Raw genomic sequence first — 21,740 nt, forward strand, 5'->3', positions numbered from 1 at the left:
AGGTCACTTAGCAAAGTTCTGTAGAATCTCCTCTAAAGTTAGAGAACTCAATCTTGATCCTACTATCCAGGATCAGTTAAACAATCTCTTGATCAACTCATCTGATAAGTGATGAAGATGTTCATAATCAAATGTCCTCTTCCGAAGATGATCAAGCCGATGACGACCTTTCCTCCACCAGTGATGAAAGCTCCGACTCTCCTCTCATCAATGTCATTCACAATGATGAGCAAAATCTTCTCCTCGATGTTTTAAAATCTATTCAAGATCCACATGAAAGGGATGAGTATCTTGAAAAACTCAAGCAGATCTTGCGCAAGCCTAACAATTCTCAACCTAATAATAGGTTTGTCAACAACAGGTTTGATCTCACTCAAACCCTCAAGCGCCTAGAAAAATCTGCAGCTAAGTCGGTTACTATTCAGGATCTGCAGATCGAAATCAGTTCCCTAAAAACTGAGGTCCGAGATCTCAAAAAGAAGCAACAGTTACATGAGACCTTTATATCTCAGATAACTGAAGCTTTTTCTGATGACATGGTTCAGCCAGAACATAACAATCACGAGGAGGACCATGATTCTGATCATGATTCCGCAGATACTCTCTTCAATGCTTTGATTAATCAATGTAGCATCCAGAAATTTTATATTGATGTTACTATTCTTATCGAAGATTTTGTCTTAAAAACAATTGCTCTGTTTGATACTGGAGCTGATTCCAATTGTATTTTGGAAGGACTTATCCCAACCAAATACTTTTATAAAACCTCCGAAAAGCTTAGGACGGCTAGTGGATCACGGCTTGAAATCCAGTATAAGCTTCCTTCGGCAATTATCAAAAATGATAATCTCCAAGTTGAGACCCTTTTTTCTCTTGGTAAAAAACCTTAAGAATGATGTAATTTTAGGAACACCATTTATTAAATCAATCTTTCCAATCAACATTTCTAGTGAAGGAATCTCTACCCAACACTTAGGAAAAACAATTACATTCAAATTCCTCAATCGACCTCTCCATCGAAGCCTCAATCAGATTGATCAGAAACTCAACTAGATCAATTTTCTTAAAGAAAAAATCTCTTTCAAACATATTGAAAGCCAACTTTCTAAACCCTTCATCAAACAAAAGATCATGAGTCTCCATGATCGTTTTCAAAACAACGTATGTTCTGATCTTCCTAATGCCTTTTGGGACAGGAAAAAACATATGGTGAGTCTCCCTTATGAAAAGGATTTTTCTGATAGACAAATCCCGACCAAAGCTCGGCCAATCCAAATGAATCATGAGCTTGTCAAACACTGTCAACAAGAGATCAAAGATCTTCTCTCCAAAGGTTTAATCAAGAAAAGCAAGAGCCCTTGGTCTTGTGCAGCCTTTTATGTTAACAAGGCTTCTGAAATCGAGCGTGGTGCTCCCAGATTGGTCATCAATTATAAACCTCTCAATCAAGCTCTTCAATGGATTAGATATCCGATTCCCAATAAGAAAGATCTTCTTGCCCGATTACATTCAGCAAAGATCTTTTCTAAATTTGACATGAAATCTGGATTTTGGCAAATCCAAATCAATCCCGGTGACCGCTATAAGACAGCTTTCACTGTTCCGTTTGGGCAATACGAATGGAACGTAATGCCTTTTGGTCTTAAGAATGCTCCTTCAGAGTTTCAGAATATCATGAATGATATTTTCAATCCTTATTCAAATTTTTGCATTGTCTATATTGATGATGTTCTTATTTTTTCTACATCCATTGATCAACATTTCAAGCATCTTGAGATATTTTTCAATGTTATCAAACGAAACGGCCTTGCTGTTTCCAAAACTAAAATCTGCCTCTTCTAGACAAAAATCAAGTTCCTTGGTCATGAAATCTTTCAGGGAACTATCCGACCAATTTGTCGAGTCATAGAGTTTGCTGATAAATTTCCAAATCAGATTCTTGAGAAAACCCAACTCCAGAGGTTTTTAGGGTGTTTAAATTATGTTTCTGATTTTTTCCCACAACTCAGTAACATCACCAAACCCCTTCATGAAAGACTCAAGAAATCTCCTCCGCCATGGACCGATGTCCATACCAATATTGTAAAACAAATCAGACAACAGGTTAAAGTTTTACCCTGCCTATACCTACCCAATCCTGATCTTCCAAAGATTGTTGAAACAGATGCCTCTGACATTGGTTATGGGGGTGTTCTCAAACAACGCATGCATCACACTGAAAATTGCATTGCTTTTACATCTAAACATTGGAACAAGGCCCAACAGAATTACTCTACTATTAAAAAGGAAGTGTTGGCCATTGTTCTATGCATTTCAAAATTCCAATCTGATTTGTTAAATCAAAGATTTTTAGTCCGGGTTGATTGTAAATCAGCCAAAGATATTTTACAGAAAGATGTAAAAAATTTAGCATCAAAACAAATTTTTGCTAGATGGCAAGCTATTTTAAGTGTTTTTGATTTTGATATTGAATTTATCAAAGGCACCTCAAACACTTTACCTGACTATCTTACCCGTGAATTCCTACAGGGCAAGACAGAATGAAATGACGCCAAAATTAAGGATTCGATCATCCTCTTCCAGGGGAAGGGGAAAATGATTAATTTTGGGCAAGCCAAACCGCCCAGAAAAATCATCATCCTCTGCAGAGGATATCCAATCAATCAAGGTCTCCTCCAAGACCTCTAAGAAAGGGTCATCTACCCAAGCTGAGTCATCTACTCAGCAGGCCATTGTAAAATCTGGGTCATCTACCCAGCAGACCAAGCCATCTGACTATGCCATGGCTTTACCAGCCCTTCAAGCCCTTCAAGATTGTGGGCTTACCAATCTTCCTTCCAAATCATGGAAACAAATATTTTCAGAAGAACCTAATGAACTCTTCTGGGACCAAAACCTGAAATCAATTATTTCAGAAATAGCCAAATCCAAAATCACCTTGCAACCAAAAGAGTTGGTTGAGCAGCCTCGGCCAATTACCCAAAAACAACCGTCTTCCTATCAACTGAAAGAAGGAAGATTTTATCCAACAATCCAAATGGAGCCCGAATTCTGGGATCCAAATCCAAATAAAATTTGTGAAATCATCTTTCCGCCAAGTTTTCTATTTAAACCCCTGAGTCTTAATAAGACCAGGACATTTTATGAATTTATTTTGGTGGATACTAAATCTGTTTCTGTAAAACACCATTTTCAAAAGGAGGATAACCAGTTTATCACCCATTCAACATTTCAAATTCTTAAAGTTCTAACTTTCAAAGATTTTGAAAACAAACCAAATCAAGTCAGGAAGTTTTCCCAGCCTTTTGATCCGATAGGATATAACTACTGGGATTACATTAATGCTTGGACTTATGTTTTCTGGTTACAGAACAAAAATCATAAGCATTCTTGGCTTATCTATTTTAAACAAAAAATCCGATATTTCTTCCCTCAGTGGTTTTTTGAATGGTGGGAATATTTTGGACCGATTCAAAGCATCCTTCCCCAGGACATCAAAGAAGGATACAATCAATTTAAATCAAGGTTTGAAGAAGGAAATAGTGCAATTCATCCTTCTCTTCACTTCTTTTCAAAATTTTCCCTGTCCTGGATTTTTGCCTGGCAACATCAATATAAGAAGAATTCAAAGCTTCTTCCTATCCTGGGGAAACAAGCCTCAGTCAAATGGTGGGATCAATTTGACGCATCCTGGGCAAATACTCAAGGAGTGGCTCTATGGTTTCAAAAGAACCCAAAGAGTCTTAAAGCTGCCGATCCAGAAACCTGCCAGTTTCTCAACCGGAAAGCTAAAATCGCTGCCGCACTTGCAGCCGCAACCAGTGATGAAGCTTTAACCACAAATCTTCATCAAATTCTTGATCTCCTACAGACAGACTCAGAAACCAGTTCGTCAAAAGGAAAAACTAAAAAAGAAGTCTTTTCACCATCTTCCTCATCCGGATCATATTTCCAGAATGAAGATGACTGCTTTGGTATCAATCTTAATGAAGCATCTGAAGAAGACTAGGTTACTTCAATCTTCAAGATTATCCAGAATTATTATGATAATTTTGTTAAGAGGAGGACATGTCCATGTTACAACTTGGGAGTTCCCTACTCCACATATCATCATCGTCACTTATCGATATTACTCCCAGACTATGACCATGGTCATCCACCCAATCTGAAGAAGTCAATCAAAAGTCAACAATCACTGCTCCTTTTGCGGAAAGGAACTGTTCACTGTAGCGGAAGACTTCATTTTACTGTTGTAATAGTAACTTTAGTTTTCCTATAAATTTGTATCCTGCCCACATTAGAAGGCAGAACTTGTAATCGAGAGATATCTCCGTGTAAGAGAGCCTAGAGTGAGAAACTCCTCCTTCTCTCTTCTCTCTTGCCTTTGTAATTTCTCTTCAATCAATACAACAATTTTGTATTAAACTTATTTTGCATTTCATCTTCATAAAATTTATTGTGAAAACCTGGGATTTGTAAGCCTGATTCGTCAGGTGTGCCCTTGATATCCAGTATTGTGCGGACTACCGCCGAGTAAATCTGGTTCATTGTTGCATGTTCTGCATATTCCCTCTTTCTCCCTTTTTCCCCTTTTCCTCCTAGATCCACTTCGGGACTTCTGGTATCAGAGCTCTTAGATCATATATGTCAAATTTTATATTAATCTAAGATAATTTGATACTTCATTCACATAAAACAAAATTGACGTAATATATACATTTCAAAATATACTAAAATATGTACACTTTGATTACCTTCAAGTTGTTGTTCAATTTTAACAAAATTTGACATATATGATCTAAGAGATATGAACTTTCAATCTAACGGTTGGATTTTAAAAATTCACATTTAATATAAAGTTATTAAGCTGTGTAATACTTAGTAAAAGTTACACCGATGTCATTTGAACCCTCCTCATATATATATATAGGGGATTGCTAATATACTCCCACCTATTTTTTAGTTGGAGTATATTAACAACCTACACCAAAATTTTAGAACAAGAAAATCACTTATTTATTTTAGTTTGATTAATTTGTATAAAGGATATTAGAGTAATTTAATTTAATTTTAAAAGAAAATAAAATATTTTATCTCTCTTATTAACTTGATTCTCCAACTTATTTCTTTTTTTTTATTAATTAATTTTTTAATTTAATAGAAGAGAGATAAATGAGTTAGAGAAGGAATTTAATAAGAGAGAGAAATGAGTTGGAGAAGAAATTTAATAGGAGAGAGAAATGACTTAGAGAATGAAGTTAATAAGAGAGAGTGACAAAATGATTTATTTTCTTTTAAAATTAAATTATATTACTATATATATCCCTTATACAAATTAATCAAATAAAAAAAATGAGTAGTTTTCTTGTCCTAAAATTTTGATGTAGGTTGCTAACATACTTCAACTACAAAATAAGTGAGAGTATATTAGCAATCTCCCTTTATTATTAACCTTTTCACTATTTTAACGAGATCAGTAAAATCTAAGAATAATAAATAAATAAAAATTTGGTTCGTCCCTGAAATATCCACGACCTTGCTTAAGCGTGGATCAACCCTTACCGCTGAACCACGCGCTTGAGGTTAAAATAATAAAATTTAAAATAATGGAATGAAAGTTTTATAATGTTTCATCATAAAATGATAATTTTATATCATTAATTCCGTATTAACCTTTTCCACTCCATTTTATACTGTTCCATTCACCGTTCCATGTCCATACCCAAATTAAATGATGCCTAAGGAAACAAGATGCGAGTAATTGCATTGCAAACGAAACCAACCATTAATGCACCAAATAATAATATGAAAATATTGTTTGATGATTTATACATTAATGTTTTTTAATTTAATAGTTAGATTATTAAAATTTAATATATATTTTAAATTGTTGAGTGAAACAATTTTTCCAAAAATTATTTATAGAATAATTTAATCATTCCTCATTCTATATATATAGACACACATATCATCCAAAAGCAGCAGAAGCAGGCGCTGGAGGGTCAACAAGAAATATATCGAGAAGTTGATGAATTGATGTGTAATTATAATCAGGATATAGTTGTGAAGCTTCAAGGTCCTCTTCCCCTATTTCGAAGGCCATGAGGTCTCCTCTAACAAATACACTATGCAGAATGGATACTGGAATATTGTCTGGAGGCGGTAAGGCTGCAACAACATATTGAAAAAAGTTAACCATTAGTCATGGCTAATTTAACATATAAATTATGAAGAAAATTATAGCGCTTCTCGTATAATAATATCAGTGTAACTTTTACTAAAGGGGTGTATTGGATTAAGATTTTAAATGACTTTTTTCAACTAAAAAAGTCCTGTGAATTTTCATGAATTTTAAGATTCTTTAAGATTCCGCAAGACTTTCAATCAGGATTTTAATGGATTCTGCAATACTTTTAATTTAGGATTTTAATGGATTCTGCAGGACTTTGTGAACTTTGCAAATACGATAAGAGTTCAAGATTTTTTTTTTCATATATACATTCAAATTTTAAAAAAAAGTCAAAGAGAAAACTAAAAAAAAACAACAATATCTAGATAAATAATAATAATTCCCCATAATATCATGTCATTCTAAATAGCATATCCACAAATTCATAGCTATACTAGTCCTCCAAGCATTAACATGTTTTTGCTCTTGCTCCTGAGTTTTAATAATAGGCTCAAAATTATGATTTTAATGTTGAATTAGAGATCAAATTCAGTATTACTTGAACTTAATATCATTTATTATAATAAGGTGCTTATAAATAATTTTGAGGACCAAAAGTCGTACATCTTAAAATTAGAATGAGAAAAATAGCACAATTATTTTTAAGGACTAAGTTCAAACTTAAAAATTTCTATAGAGACAAAAGCATATTTTTACTCTTTTATAAATACAAAACATAAAAAAACTAATAATAAAAAAAAGAATTTATTGTCACAAATTTATATTCAGATATAAAAAAGAAATATGATTAATAATTTGTCTTAAATATATTTTTATTTCCATTAAAATGAGGCAGCTTTGAATTTGGTCCCTATAATTTTTCTTATAGTTTTTTATCCCTAAAAATATTTTAAATGGTGATTTTAGTTCCTACTATTGTGTGATCATCTTTAATTACTTATATATTCATTATAAGGTTATGTGGTCATCTAAATTAGTTCTATAATTGTTTGTAGTATTGTGTCAACTATCACACCTCTAGAAATATTAATAAAATTTTCAAATAATGTTATTTATCTACCTTAAAATGAATATATTGTAACAATGTGTGTTTTAAATTTAATTAAATATGTGATGTATGATTTAATGTTGTTATGTTGTTATTGATGTCGTTTTAGAGCTCTAAAAGTTTAGGGACCCTAAGAGTTAAGTTGTTGAGGTAGCCTAAGTTAGATGTTAAATTGGTTCAAAATAAGAAAGAGTATATAAGATTTTCTTAAAATGTCAACTACATAAGTTTATGTTTTGAGAAAATCTAGAGAAAAGCTAAAGAGAGACTCTTTGGAACCCAAATCTTACTCTTTTTTTTTTCCTTTTTCCATTGAAAACACTTCTTCACCTTCCCAATATCTGAATCAAGGTGATGGAGTTGATGATTCAAAGCTTTTGTAACTAACAATCTGAGTTGGTAGAAGTCGTATGACAACCATGGAGACTTCAAGTTTCTTCCACTTATTTTGATTTATGAGCTTTTTGAGGTAAGGGAAGCTTTGTGTTTGATCATTGGCGAATTGTGTTGGTTGTTTGTTGTTAGAATTCATATTGGCTGTCTTGATTGAATGAAGAGGAGATGATGAGTTGATTGAGTTTTTGGTTCCTTGGAGGTGTCTTAGTTAGAATTTGATGATCTTGAATTCCAATTGATGCATGTTGTTTTTGATGATGGAAATGAGTTCTATGTGTTGTATATATGTTGAGACATTTTTTGCATTTTGGTTATTGACAAGATTTTAGGTGGATTGAGTCGAAATAAGGTTCCACTGAGTGTATAAATTCTCATGCTACTGGGCAAGCCTTCATGGCGTTGGACATAGTTCAAGCCAAGGGTTCTCAATCTTGTTACACTAGGCACAAGATTGGTGGCATTAGATGTGAGGAGGGAGAATTGTCTTTGACTTGGTCATGTTAAGCCTGGGTTTGAATGACATTGAGCGTGAGAAGAGAGAAGCATCTTTGTTTGAATTGGCATCGAACGATAGTGTTGTGGTGTTAAGTGTGAGTTAGACAAAGATTCTATACCTAATTGAGATTGGGCATGGAGTTTTACCATGCCAGGTGTGAAAGACTCAGAGGCTCTCTATACCTCATTCACATTGGGTGTAGGTGTATTGACATTGGCTGTAGGCAAGAAAGGAAGCCCTTGTCTCAATATCTTTGAGTGTGAGTTGCATGATAAACATTATGTTTTAAGTTGATTAATAGTTGAAGAATGATGATTGAGTTATATGATGAATGTTGTATGATGATAACTTGTTATGCTTAAGTTGATATAATGTATAATGATGTTTATGTTGTCAAATTGTATGTTGTTTTCATATTGTATGTTGATAGTGAATGAAGTTGTAAAATTATATGATGTTTATAGTTGATTAAGTTGTAAAGTTGTTAGACATGTGACAAACATACATGTCTTAGTTTATATATATAAAAATTAAAAGAGAGTACGTAAAAATTGTTTTTAAAATTAAAATATCATATTGTATGAAAATAAGTTGATGTGTTTCGCGAGTACAAGTTGAGAATCCATCAATAAATAAGTTAGCTTCTTATAATTTTAAATAATTATCGATTAATAGATAATATTTATTCATATTTCAAAATCTTATTATTTTAAGAAAAGTAAAATAAAAACAAGATAAATATCTGGGACCAATCTTTAAAGATTTTAACCATGTTAATTTTAAGATATGTTTGAGCCTCTTAAAGCGACCCTCTGATCCTATTAAGATTATGATATTATAAAATAAAAAATTATTTTAAAATTTTATTTATTATGAATCTTAATTATAATATAAGTTATGTATTATAAATGTTTATTTGTTATAAATTTCAATAATACTAAAATAAATATTTATGAATCCTAGATTAATAAAATGTCTTACTCTGTGAGCGCTTGACAATTTCTTCTTCTGAAACAAAAGCCTTCCCGAAAGTGTAACCACATTTTTGCTCCCACAGTGATATCAACTCATTTTGCGATATAATATTCTTGGGAGGCCTATAAATAACCACACGATTGCATGTTCTTGGATCATTTGCCGCTTTAACAGTATACATACCAACGTCTTCTTCATAATTTAGTACAGCTAATCAACACAAATAAAATGATTTCAATCACAATATAATGATAGATTGAATATATATATATATATATAAAACATATTATCAATTAATTGCTCATTATAATATGCATCCTTAATAAGTAATTAACTTTACAATTTGACATTTTTTAATTGTTAGACACTTATTTCACCATACTTAAAGGTCTTACATTATTTAAAAATAAAAAAAACAAGATAGTTTATTGTTGAAGTTTAACGTGTGATGTATTCATAACATAAAATAATTTTATATTATCATTAGTTATAAATTTTTTTTATTTATATAAGTTTGTTGATTTTTATAATAAATATCTTAAGAATTATATTAATAGTGATTATATAATTGGTTGATGATGTAAAATTTTTCATACACCATTAAATCCTTATTATCAACATCACCTTCCATTTCTTAACATAATGGTGCTTTCTTGAAATAAAACTATGCTAACAAGTACTAACATGAACACAACCTTAGATCAATGTGATATTTTAATGATCAATATGTAATAAATTTGAGGTTTGAATTGTATGTTGTTGGGAAAATAATTCAAAATTTCAATTTCAAATCTCTAAGATATTATTTTGATATAGAAATATATTATTTGTCTTTAGGATATTATTTAAAATTAAAAATATTGTATTTATTTTAGAGATTTGTTTGACTTTTTAATTAGAATGTTAGGATAATAAATAAAGACTCTTGAGATGAATAAATTTGATGTAGTAAATTTGAGGTTTATGAATTTTATGTTGTTGGAAAAACAATTCAAATCTCTAAGATATTGTTATGATATAAACATATACTATTTGTCTTTAAAATATTATTTAGAATTAAAAATATTGTATTTATTTTAGATATTTATTTCCTCTTTTAAGATTATGACATTAGATTAATAAATAGAGGTTCTTCACCCGACTTGTAAAGGGAGTGACTTCTTAAATGAGATCATATAAAAAAGTTTCACTAGAAAACTTATGAAGAAAGATTTTCAAGTTTCGTTTAAGGTTTTCAAGTTTCACCTATAAAACTTGAAGAGGAGATTTTCAAGAATATACATATAATACATTTTGAAATAATAAACATTCTTGTGGTAAAATTTTGTATGATCTTTTGTCTACTCTTTTATGGTATTGTCTTATTTGTGTTTAATTTTCTCATCCGAAGTTGTAATTATTTCCTGAATAATATATGTATTTTTTTTAATAATGTAGCTAACTTGTGGGATTCCATACCTTTGGCTTCACCGTTGCCATAGACAACAATTTGGTTCCTTTTTTCATATGGGCGAAGTAAATAATTGACAAAGTATGCAGCACAGCAATTTGCAGAGACAGAAGTGTAAGGGATCCCAGCTGCTTCAATTTCCCTTCTAATGTTTATTTTCTTATCGAGGATAGCTTGGAATGGAGGAAGAGGGTTTATTCTTTCTTCTTCTGCGCCAAATCCTGATGGAATGAATCTCTGGAAATCCAATGCATAACATTTATATAAATATCCAAGTAGATCATAATACAATTTTGGGCTAGGGTTATACAATTCTTGTCCTTATAATTACATCCACACGCTATACGTTCATCATAAATGTTGAATTAATTGGAGTATTTTTCAACAAATATCTATTGGAAAATAAATGGTTAAAGCTAATTTATGTATGGAATATGTTTTTAGTGCATATAAAAAGAGTGAGTTTTGATTTTGATTCTTGTTATTTTTTTTTTGTTTTATTTTTCATCCTTTTAAAAGGTGTAAAAGTTATTTTTGTTCCTTATAAAATATTTTTTTATCATTTTAAAATGAGTAAATTTTAATATTAACCCTTGTAAAATATTTTTATTTAATTTTCATCTTATTTAAAATTTAGAATTATATTTTTGGTCCTTAATGATAATTTTAAAGTAAATAAATCAAATTCACCTTAAAGACTTATAAACAAATTTAGATGTGTGACACCTAACATATTATTACTTAATAGTTATAAATAACAATGATGACTTAACCTTTAATATATAAGTAAATGAGTAAAAATAATTACATAATAACAAGGATTAAAAAAAAATAGCTCTAAATTTTAAAGGAATGCAAAACAAAGAAATCTTTTTACAATGACTAAAATTAAAACTTGCTCATTTCATAAGGCTTAAAAATATATTTAAATTTTTATGTATTTCAGTTTTTTTAAAATTAGATGATTAATTTTTTTTCTTATTTTAATTTATTAATTAAAAATAAGGTTAAAATAATTTATTTATTTATAATTAAAATATATTTAAAATTTTAATTTATTTATTACTCATTTAATAAGGAATATGTCATGTACGGGTAACATATGAAAAAATATTCTTTTTACATCCTAATGTTGTTAGACATCTAGAGAGTGTTTGTTATACGAAAGTTTTTATTTTCTCAAGAATCTGACGTTCTCACATTTGATTTGTTATTTAAAAAATAATATTCCTAAAAAATTTTGTTTTTCAATAATAATTTTTTATAGGTTTTTCACGAAAAGATTTCCATGGAAGAGGAGAGGAACTAATTTTTTCGAGATGAAAATAAAATTTTAATATAATAAAAATATTATGTTACCTTTATTTGCTTATTTATTTAATGTAGTAAAAATTATTGATTTTTAAGAATTATGATTTCTAGACATGAAAAAAAAATTTGTGTTTCAAAATTTAAGTGAAAGAGAGAGAATAAAAAACATATTGATTTGATAAATTATATAATGTTATAAAAATATTATATATATAGAGAGAGAAATAATAAAAAGGAAAAGATAGTGAAGAATAAAATAAATTTAAGCTCTGTTATAAAATTATAGTTGTTATTATGAAGACCTAAGTAATAGTTATGAAATGAGATATTTTATTTTAAAAGAAAATTTAGGACTACAAAAATGTGTCTTAATATTTTAAGATTAAAAAGACGACGTCATGTTCAATTGATGTAAAAATAATGGTTCATAATTAATAAATTAATGGGTAAATAAATAATTAACAAAAAGAATGATATAAAATGAATTTGATTGATGACTACTTAATAATATAACATTTTATAATATATTTAAATAATACTAATTTACAGCGGCATGCATGCATGGTTAAAAATACAATTCATATGTGTAAATTATTTAATAATTATTTTTAGTGCTATTCTATTGACATTTCTGTGTTATTCTAATGTGAATTATAGGCTTGTTTAACTAAATGTAAATCAATCTAAACTTGTTATTCTGATAATTATTTTTATTATTATCGTGGTTGTTGCTGTAATTTTAAAAATAATAGATGACCACAAATGTAAATCAATCTAAAAAGTTGATCAATCTAAATCGGAGAATTTATATTGATTTAGACATCAATTGGTATTGCATCGAAAATATGCAAATCTAAAAAGTTGATCAAACTAAATCGGAAAAGTTATATTGATTTTGACATCACTTTATATTGCATTGAAAATATGCAAATCTAATAAATATGGATTGAATTATTAAATTTTGATGTTGAAAATTCAATTCAATGTATTAATTTTTATATATTTTTATAAAAATTTAATATTTATAAGTGAAAAAAAAAATTTAGAGTTTAGATTAAAGATAAGTCAAACTTTTTATTTATTTTTAATCCATATAAATTAATAAATAAATAGTTTGGGGGCAGGTGGAGGTGGGGATTTCTTACTAGTAATATGATATTTTTAATTATTTTTAATAATAGAAATTAATTTACCTTTATGTTTCCAGCAACTTTGATAGCATCTATAATTTTGAGTTGCTCCATCACTTGAGGGTATGCCAATGCACATATAACAATGTCTACCTGTTTAATGACTTTCAAAATCTGGTCATGCTGAAGTTCTCCCTGTGCTTGCAATAATTATGAGACTCATTAGTAAAATGAAGTGTTAAACTTAATTAATCATCTATTCAAGAGAGGGAGAGATAGCAAGTAAGTATAACCTGGACAAGAGTGACTCCCATGGAGTTGAAGTCATTGCAAAGTTGTGTCTTAGATGGACAAGTTTGTGAATTAAGAGGACGAGTGTACACCAAAGTTGGATGACCCAAAGAGACACTTGCCTTCACAATGTTCTTGCCTATGTAACCAGTTCCCCCAAATACAAGAATCCTATTCTTCTTCTCCATATTTCAGTATTCTATGCTTCTCTTACACATCCATGTCTAATGCTTTAAATACTTATACCATCGATGACATGCCCTTTTAAGAATGGTGGTTGAAACGCCTTTTTCACAATTCTCAATTTAATTATTTAATATTTATTTTATAAATCAATCAAATTAATTATCTTAATTATAATATTCACTTTTGTAAATTAATGATTTTTTTTATAAAATCAACTTAATATAAACCATATTATTCATCAAACAATATTTATATCTCCATTACAGAATTTGAAATTGTTATACAAGTTTCATTATAAAATTCTTATCATTTATAATTTAAATTTTGAAATAATACTATGTAAAAATAATAAAAAAAAACAGTTAGATATATTTATACAAAAAGTAATTTTTGGTACATCTTAATATGACATCTAGATGAAGAAAAAGTCTTATTTTAATAGAATTTTTTTTATGCTAACAAATTCTCATCCCAAGTTGATATAGATTTACTATAGGATTGACATGATTAATAAGGGGTAGGTAGTATGTGACCACCATAGGACCATCAATATATATCGGAACTTGTTAATTTGATGAAAATATGAAGGAAGATAACCAGATGCCTTAGAATGTTATTGAATTTTCAATAGCATCTACAGTCCAATTGGTACTAGGAAATATAGTCGAACTAACCGCAGGGAAAGACCCAGATATAATCAGTAGATCCATCTCTTTAAGATTTTAAAAGATACATGGATATAATTAAGATCAACAAAACAAGAAACACAAAAGAAAGGAGTGAGAATATTTATCAAATAATAAAATTAATTATTAAGAATATATATATATATATATATATATATATAAATATTTGCATATCGATATTAATCACATATTTAAATTTATTACTCTATGAAGGGATTTAAATTATTTTTATAGTGACTAGTCAGGATAAATGAGCTTAATCATGGTACCAAATAATATAAGGATATTTAACCTTAAATATTTACTCATTTAAATTTTCAAGGTTAAACCTCAAAAATTAATTCAAATCAATTAATAATTTATTAAAAATTAAAATTTACTTTTACTATTATTTAAATATATATATATATATATATATATATATATATATATATATATGTGTGTGTGTGTGTGTGTGTGTGTGTGTGTGTGTACTATATATATAATCAATTAAATAATAGCAACTAAATAATAAAGTTAAAAAATATATTTAAATTGTATAAATGATATTTAAGATTAACAACAGATAATTAAATAAAATGAATTATAAACATTTCATTAATTTATTAAAATTAACATATATCAAACAAGTAAGATGAGATTAGGGACACCTTATCAAATAAATATAAATAAAAATAATATAAAATAGACAATTAAAATAATATAAAAATTTTAAAAGAGATAAAAATATCTTCTCCGTGTGACACCCTTACTACCCCAACACATATATAATATAATTTAATTAAGAAGAATAAACTTTCAAAGGGTTCGTAAAAGGATTCACATAAAACTTCGAAACTGTTCTTTCTTCAATATAAGAAAATGACTGAAAAATAAAACTTGAAAGGTAAAATTTAAGAGTTTACAATTTTAAACACATTTATTACAATACCAAATCCATATAAATATTCTGTCCTATAAATCCTTTGCCCCGATGTCACATTATCAGAGCATTCACATAATTTAACTGTTGGCATTCTAGATGCCACTCGTAGCCAGATCTTCTTCACCTAAAATATCCACAGTTTATACGTTGAGAAAAGAAAATATCTATATGCAAAGTACATACAAACACATCACAATATAATCTCATCATAATTCATTATTTAATAAAATATATATATATATATATATATATATATATATATATATATATCAATCATTCATCATCTTCACATCTCAATTCACATTTAACACATCTCATTTCACATACATATCTCAATCCATCATAATCCACACCAATTATACAATTTACAACATCATTTCCATATTCATAATTCATGTCAATCTTACAATTAACAATATCATTTTCAAATCCATAATTCACATCAATCTTACAATTTACACTATGCCAAGACCTCGCCACATCTGACACAAGTGATACAGGTTAATTGCCTCCCACACCGGACCAGGGTCACGCCCTCCCTGTAGCATCACTTACCCAGGGTCCGTGCCATCCCTAGTCATTAAGGAGTACGCTCGTCCCTGAAGCATCACCTACCCAGGGTTCGTATCATCCCTGATCATCCGGGAGTACGCTCGTCCCTGAAACATCAACTACTAGGGTTCGTATCATCCTTGATCCTTTAGTGTGAGGAACCACAATCAAATTACAATCCATATAGTCTCTTGCAATTAACCCTATGTCAGGGCTGCCATAATCGACATAAGTGGTGTGTGTTAACTGTCTTACTCATCCCACACCATGCTAGGGTCACGCTCCCTGTAGCACCACTTACCCAGGGGCCGTGCCATCCCTAGTCACTGATGTGAGGCACCATAATCACATTCATACAACATCTCATCTCATAATTCAAATTCACATCACGTACACAATTCCACCTCACATACACAACAGATAAGCCCAACAAAATAAGGGTTTACACACCCCTCAAGTAATTCACATCAAAATCATTCATTCTTATCAATCAATACAATAATAACATTCTTAAATTAATATTATAAACAATGGAATTATCAATTTAATATAATTCAGCATAAACAGTAAAACCCTTAATTAAAACATATCTCACAGGCACTTTTCTACAATTTCGTTCTCTCTCCCAGATCATCATTCTTACAAATTATTAGCATATTTATAATCCTCAACACATACCGAATCTAATGGTATAATTAATTTCTCAAATAGAAATAATTCAACTTTTCCAAAACCTAGCCTACAGGCACTTTTCTATAATTTTGTTCTCTCTCCCAGAGCATTATTTTTACAAATAAATCATATATTCGTACTCCTATATTCATACAGAATCAAATAATGCCAATAATTTTTCAAACAGAAATAATTATAAAATTGCTTATAATCCTAAGGGTTCTTCTTCTACCCAATTTTCTCATGTAACTCCACATATAAATAATCTCTTTTCCCCCGTACCTGGATACATAGGAACTCGGGCAGAACCTCCTCTTTTTCCTTAAATAAGGATCGGAACTAAGACTGGAGCAGAATCTCATCCTCTGAGTTCCCCTTGGTCTTCAGAGAGAAGAAGAGGAATGAAAGAGAGAACAGAAGAGAAGAGAGAGTGAGAATGAGAGGTGTGTAGAAATGAGAGGATTTGAGGCCTATTTATAGGATTTTTCGCCCACCTACCACTACGGCCCGTTCCAAAATCGGAATGGCCCGTTCTGGGCCCTTCAAACCTACGCAAATTTTTCAACTGGAACGGCCCGTTCCCAAACCAGAACAGCCCGTTCTCAAACCCAGCAGAACGGCCCGTTCTCCAAACCAGAACGGCCCGTTCTCCCTCTGGAACGGCCCGTTCTCCAAACCGGAACGGCCCGTTCTCCCTCCAGAACGGCCCGTTCTGCTTCTCAAATTTTGGGCCTTTAACTTATTCCAGAACGGCCCGTTTCACTTTTGAAACGGCCCGTTCTGGGCAACGAATTGGGCCGTAATTGAAAATTGGGCTGTTACACTCCCCATTCCTTAATATTTAAAGCAATATTACGAACACAATTTAGGAACTTTAAAAATAACTAAATAGAGAAGCATAATGTTTTTCTACTTCACTCACATTTCTCACGTTCACCTTTGATCACCTTTTCTAGTATATCTGTTTTGTGCTTCCATTTGCGGGTCTGATGATAATTATATATAGGCAAAATTGTCATCATTACAGTTAGTTGATATTTTATTTTTACGTAACGCAGTTTCAGTTTTTTTCTATTTGTTATACTTAGATTTCGTTTGATGTGGATCATTCTTGCTGTGAATAAGTCAAGTAGCAGATATGCAGATTTATCCATTCATTAATTGATCACACACACATATATATATATATATATATATATATATATATATATATATATATATATATATATATATAATCATATTATTATATTACGTAAATACAAAAAATGCACACTACTAAAAATTTTTCTATTACCTAAGGATTTTCATAGAAATTTTTCATTAAAATTTGTAGGAAATAAGTTTTTTGCGAATTTTTCTACACATTTATTTTCGCAGCTAATACCTTCGTGGATAATTGTTTCTTGCCAATTTCAAAATTTGCAAAAAAAATTTCTTATGATTTTTGCTATAAAAAAAAATCTATAGAAAACTTTCTTGCAAAAAAAATGGCAACAAACTTTCTTGTGGAAAAAGAATTCTTAAAAAAATTGCAAAAAATATTCTACAAATTTTAAAATCCACAAAATTTTTGCAAGAAATTTTCCACGAAAATTAAAATTTGCAAGTAAATTTCTTGCAAAATTAAAATTTTTCAAGTAAATTTTCTGCAAAATTTCAAATTCGCAAGTAAATTTCCTAAAAAAAAATCGCAGGTAATTTTTTATAATTTTTTTTAATATTATAATGTCTTACAAGTTCATAATTCTTATAACTTTCACTATTCAGGCAAGTAGTTTCTTAACTGTCAAAATCAAATGTATTTTCTGCTTACTTTCTATTTAATTAGCTGATATTTTTTTTCATATTTTCATCATAATTCAGGGGAACAAAGTAGAGGAGCTGCCAGAACAAATGTTATGCTGTATTAAGATAAACAGCGTTGATTATATGAATTACCAGCAACTGGAGCAACCTGAGGATCCCCTCTAACAATAATATACTTGCAAAACATTTGCTATCAATTTTTGTGATCAATAATGATCATTTCAAGTTGGGTTTCAGTGTCAATTTTTTTTTGGTTGGTATAGAGGTTTAACACCTTGTCACAAATGAAGGGAAATAAGCGCGTGATGATGGGAATGGATGGCATACTTTTCGTAGTGGCAGAGCCGGCTCAAGGAAAGTCAAATTTGGACTTACCTACACCTACATAAATAACGTACAAGAGGGTCCATTTCTCCATAAGCAAACAAATTTATTCTACCAAGAGGACTAATCAATTTAAGGGGTGGATTCTGATAAAAGAAAAAATGGTTTGTTTTTTTCCCAGGTGTGAGGACAGTGGTGACTGAACAACTCCTATAATTTATAAGTGAATTATGTCGCATTATGAGTGTACAGTTGTTGAAGGCAACAGGTGGGAAAGATGTTAATTTTTTCTTGATTAAAATATCCAACGTTTGACTATTTATGTGGACAAATGAATTTCAAATTGAGTATTTGTTGGAGATTAGTTGAATCCACCAATAGCAATAGTAATGACAGAGAATTTTGTGTTTTTAAATATTTTAATGATCCACTCATGAAGTTGTTAGAATATTTTGGGATACTTTTTTATATTTGGCTTCTAAGCATTAAACATGACACTTATGTTTTTTGGAATGAGATACTCTAATAAATATATTTTGAATCTGGGATCTTAAACTGTCTGTTCAATGCTACTAAACACAGAAAATACAATCGTTGTCTCCAGTTTATATTTCTAAAAGGAATGGAAATAAGAAATCTATGTATTCTTTTCCTAGTGAAATATGACAATGCTCAGTTTTCTGGTTTTGCACCAAGCAAAAATCAAATGTTTTTGAATGATGCGCAGAGTAGCTTTTTGTAGCACTACACTTCACAATTCTTAATGTTTGCAAGGATTGAGAGGTTCTCCACATAACCCTTTATTTCCAGAATATGAACTCTCAGGAAAGTCAATCAAAGGTTTTCCATCTGGAATTTCCCCTTCAAGAAGATTGTTAGATACGTTTAATTCCCTCAGCTTTAACAACTTGAGAAATCCGTCGGGAATGTTACCAGTGAAGTGATTTTCCTGCAGCTTCAATCTCTCCAATGAGGTTAAATTTGCCAACACCTCCGGCAAGTTGGAGCCCAATTCATTGAAGCTCAAATCCAAACTGATAAGTGGATTCAGTCTCCCAATTGAATTTGGTAACCTACCTTTCAGAAGGTTATGAGACAAATTCAGAAACTAAATATCACATTGCCCTCTCACACCAATTTCCTCAATTCCACTTGAGAAGTTATTCTCAGAAAGATCAACAAATTTTAGTGATGCCCCCAAAATACCTTGTCCTATGTCAAATACTGGAGCTATGGAGCCTGTTAGCCTATTTGAGTGAAGATCAAGGACTCCTAAATCTTGCAAATTTCTAAAAGAGTCAGGGATGTATGAATTAAGTGAGTTCCTTGAGAGATTTAACATGTATAGTTGATTGAGGCTTCCTATCCATGATGGTATACTTCCACTGAGAAGGTTCACTGACAAATCCAATTCCTGTATTGGACTATTGGTTGTTTGGAAAAAATCTGGAATTTGGCCCTGGATTCCACAACCAGCAAAGTAAATATTGGAAAGTGATGACATGTTTCCTATCCATTTTGGGATGGCAGAGAGATTCAGATGGTTGAAGGAAAGATCAAGTGTTTGAAGATTTTGAAGGGAAGAAATCTCTTGGGGTAATGGTCCTTCAATCGAATTTCTAGAAATGTTCAACATCATGAGCTATTGTAACACCCCAATTTCCTTAAAAGGATATTTTTTTATTAATAATGGGGTAGAGGGTGTCACATTTAGTGGTATCAGAGCAGGTCGATCTAATCGGCCGTGACTTATCGAGATTCTGTTGTGTACTCTGACATTGTTTTGTTTGTTGTATACTTTGGTGATGCTTTGCTTTGATGATGTTTTGCTTTGATAATGATGATGATGATTTTCTCCTTGTGTTGATATTGTAAAGTTTGATATTGTTAAGTTATTTTTTTTTAATTAGAGGAATGATAGTCATGATAGTGTCAGCTAATACCATTATGACCTTTCTTCTTCATTCTTATGATTGCTTAATTATTTGATACTTACGTAAGAAGTGGTGGTTGAGTAATATCGCTTGTGTTGCAAGCATATGTGCGAGTAGTGGTAGACGAAATATGTTGTTAATATTGTGGGAACTATTGAGGCCTTAGATTTGGGTAAGACATTGATTTATTTTAAAGTGTATTAAGAATTTATGATTGGTGAAATTTTTGAAAGCTATAGTTGTAGCAATTGAATCCAAAGATGAGGTATGTTGAGAATTGGAGTTTTGGTATTCTTAAGGAGAGATTGAAGTGTTGATGATTTTTAGAGTTTGATGGTTGCATGAAAATTTTATTTTCTAAGCCTTTTGTACTGAATAGGTGAGTTATTTGGTTTAGATTTGTAGTGGGAAACTTTGATATGAATTTCAGGTGGAAAGGAGTAAGTTTGGAAGGATTGAGGTATTTTTGTGGTTTTAGATGTTGATACACTATTGTTGTCTGGTGTAGGAGATGTTTTGTTGTGACAGTACAAATGTTATACTGACAAAATTAGAATTTTTGTTAGTCTTCAGAAAAGTGGTAGCCTTGGATGTTATCTTTCTAATGGAATTGGAATCAGGTAAAACGGAGGTCTAGAACTCCAGTATAGCTGCTTTGGTAATCAGAGGTATAGTTGTAAGCACTGAATATATTTGTTGTGATTTTTTTGAAGTTTTCTTTAGCTAAGAAGATGATTTGTTTTTTTTAAAATCTCATGTCTCACTAAGAGTTGTAGCCTATTCACTTAGTGATAGGTTGATATCACGTGGATGAGTAGAACTCTTTATGTGTTGTTTTCTTTGATAGTTGTTAAAAATAGAAGTTAGTCTGTATAATAATGTTTTGGGTTAGTAGGCAATGCAAGGATAAGAATTGACATGTTTTGAGGTGTTTTCGTGTAGATTGAGAGGTTGTTTAAGGTTATATGATGCTATGTGGTAAAGTTTGTTCATGTACATGCTTATGGATGATATATATGAAGGTTTAAAGTAGGCATTCTAATATGACTTGATGTGCATGTATGTCGATATGTGAATAGAAGACCTTAGGGATCAAATGGTGAATGTTGTATGGTTAGTGATATTGATCTTAGGATGTGATATGATCATATTGTAGTTGAAGGTGAAGATATATCCAAGACGGTTGTATGTTAAGTTTTCTAGTCCCTGTAAATTTCAGTTAAGGTGAACATGAATCTGTCTTAGGTAGAAGTTACGTTTAAGCAGAGAGATATCTAAGCAAGTTAGCGAGAATAAAAGTTTTATGAGGCTTACTATTGGAGATTTATTGAAAGAATTTCTAGGATAGCATTGCCCTTGACTACATTC

The 21,740-nt window shown here is 30.5% G+C and overlaps 2 protein-coding genes across 2 annotated transcripts; both read right to left on the reverse strand.

Moving 5' to 3' along the window:
• Positions 1 to 5,767: 5,767 nt before the first annotated feature.
• On the reverse strand, positions 5,768 to 13,520 carry LOC109793581 (eugenol synthase 1). Its single transcript, XM_083065837.1, has 5 exons — positions 13,290 to 13,520; positions 13,060 to 13,191; positions 10,564 to 10,792; positions 9,112 to 9,315; positions 5,768 to 6,168 (listed from the first exon to the last, which is right to left on the reverse strand). The coding sequence occupies exons 1-5, from the start codon at positions 13,473 to 13,475 to the stop codon at positions 5,969 to 5,971; spliced, it is 951 nt and encodes a 316-aa protein (XP_082921963.1). The 5' UTR covers positions 13,476 to 13,520; the 3' UTR covers positions 5,768 to 5,968.
• Positions 13,521 to 19,198: 5,678 nt separating this feature from the next.
• Positions 19,199 to 20,077, reverse strand: LOC145952746 (receptor-like protein EIX2). The gene is made up of 2 exons (XM_083065701.1): positions 19,558 to 20,077; positions 19,199 to 19,515 (listed from the first exon to the last, which is right to left on the reverse strand). The coding sequence occupies exons 1-2, from the start codon at positions 20,075 to 20,077 to the stop codon at positions 19,199 to 19,201; spliced, it is 837 nt and encodes a 278-aa protein (XP_082921827.1).
• Positions 20,078 to 21,740: the final 1,663 nt, after the last annotated feature.

Source organism: Cajanus cajan, chromosome 10 (assembly GCF_000230855.2).
Source record: "Cajanus cajan strain Asha chromosome 10, NIPB_CcT2T_4, whole genome shotgun sequence".
Lineage (NCBI taxonomy): Eukaryota > Viridiplantae > Streptophyta > Magnoliopsida > Fabales > Fabaceae > Cajanus > Cajanus cajan.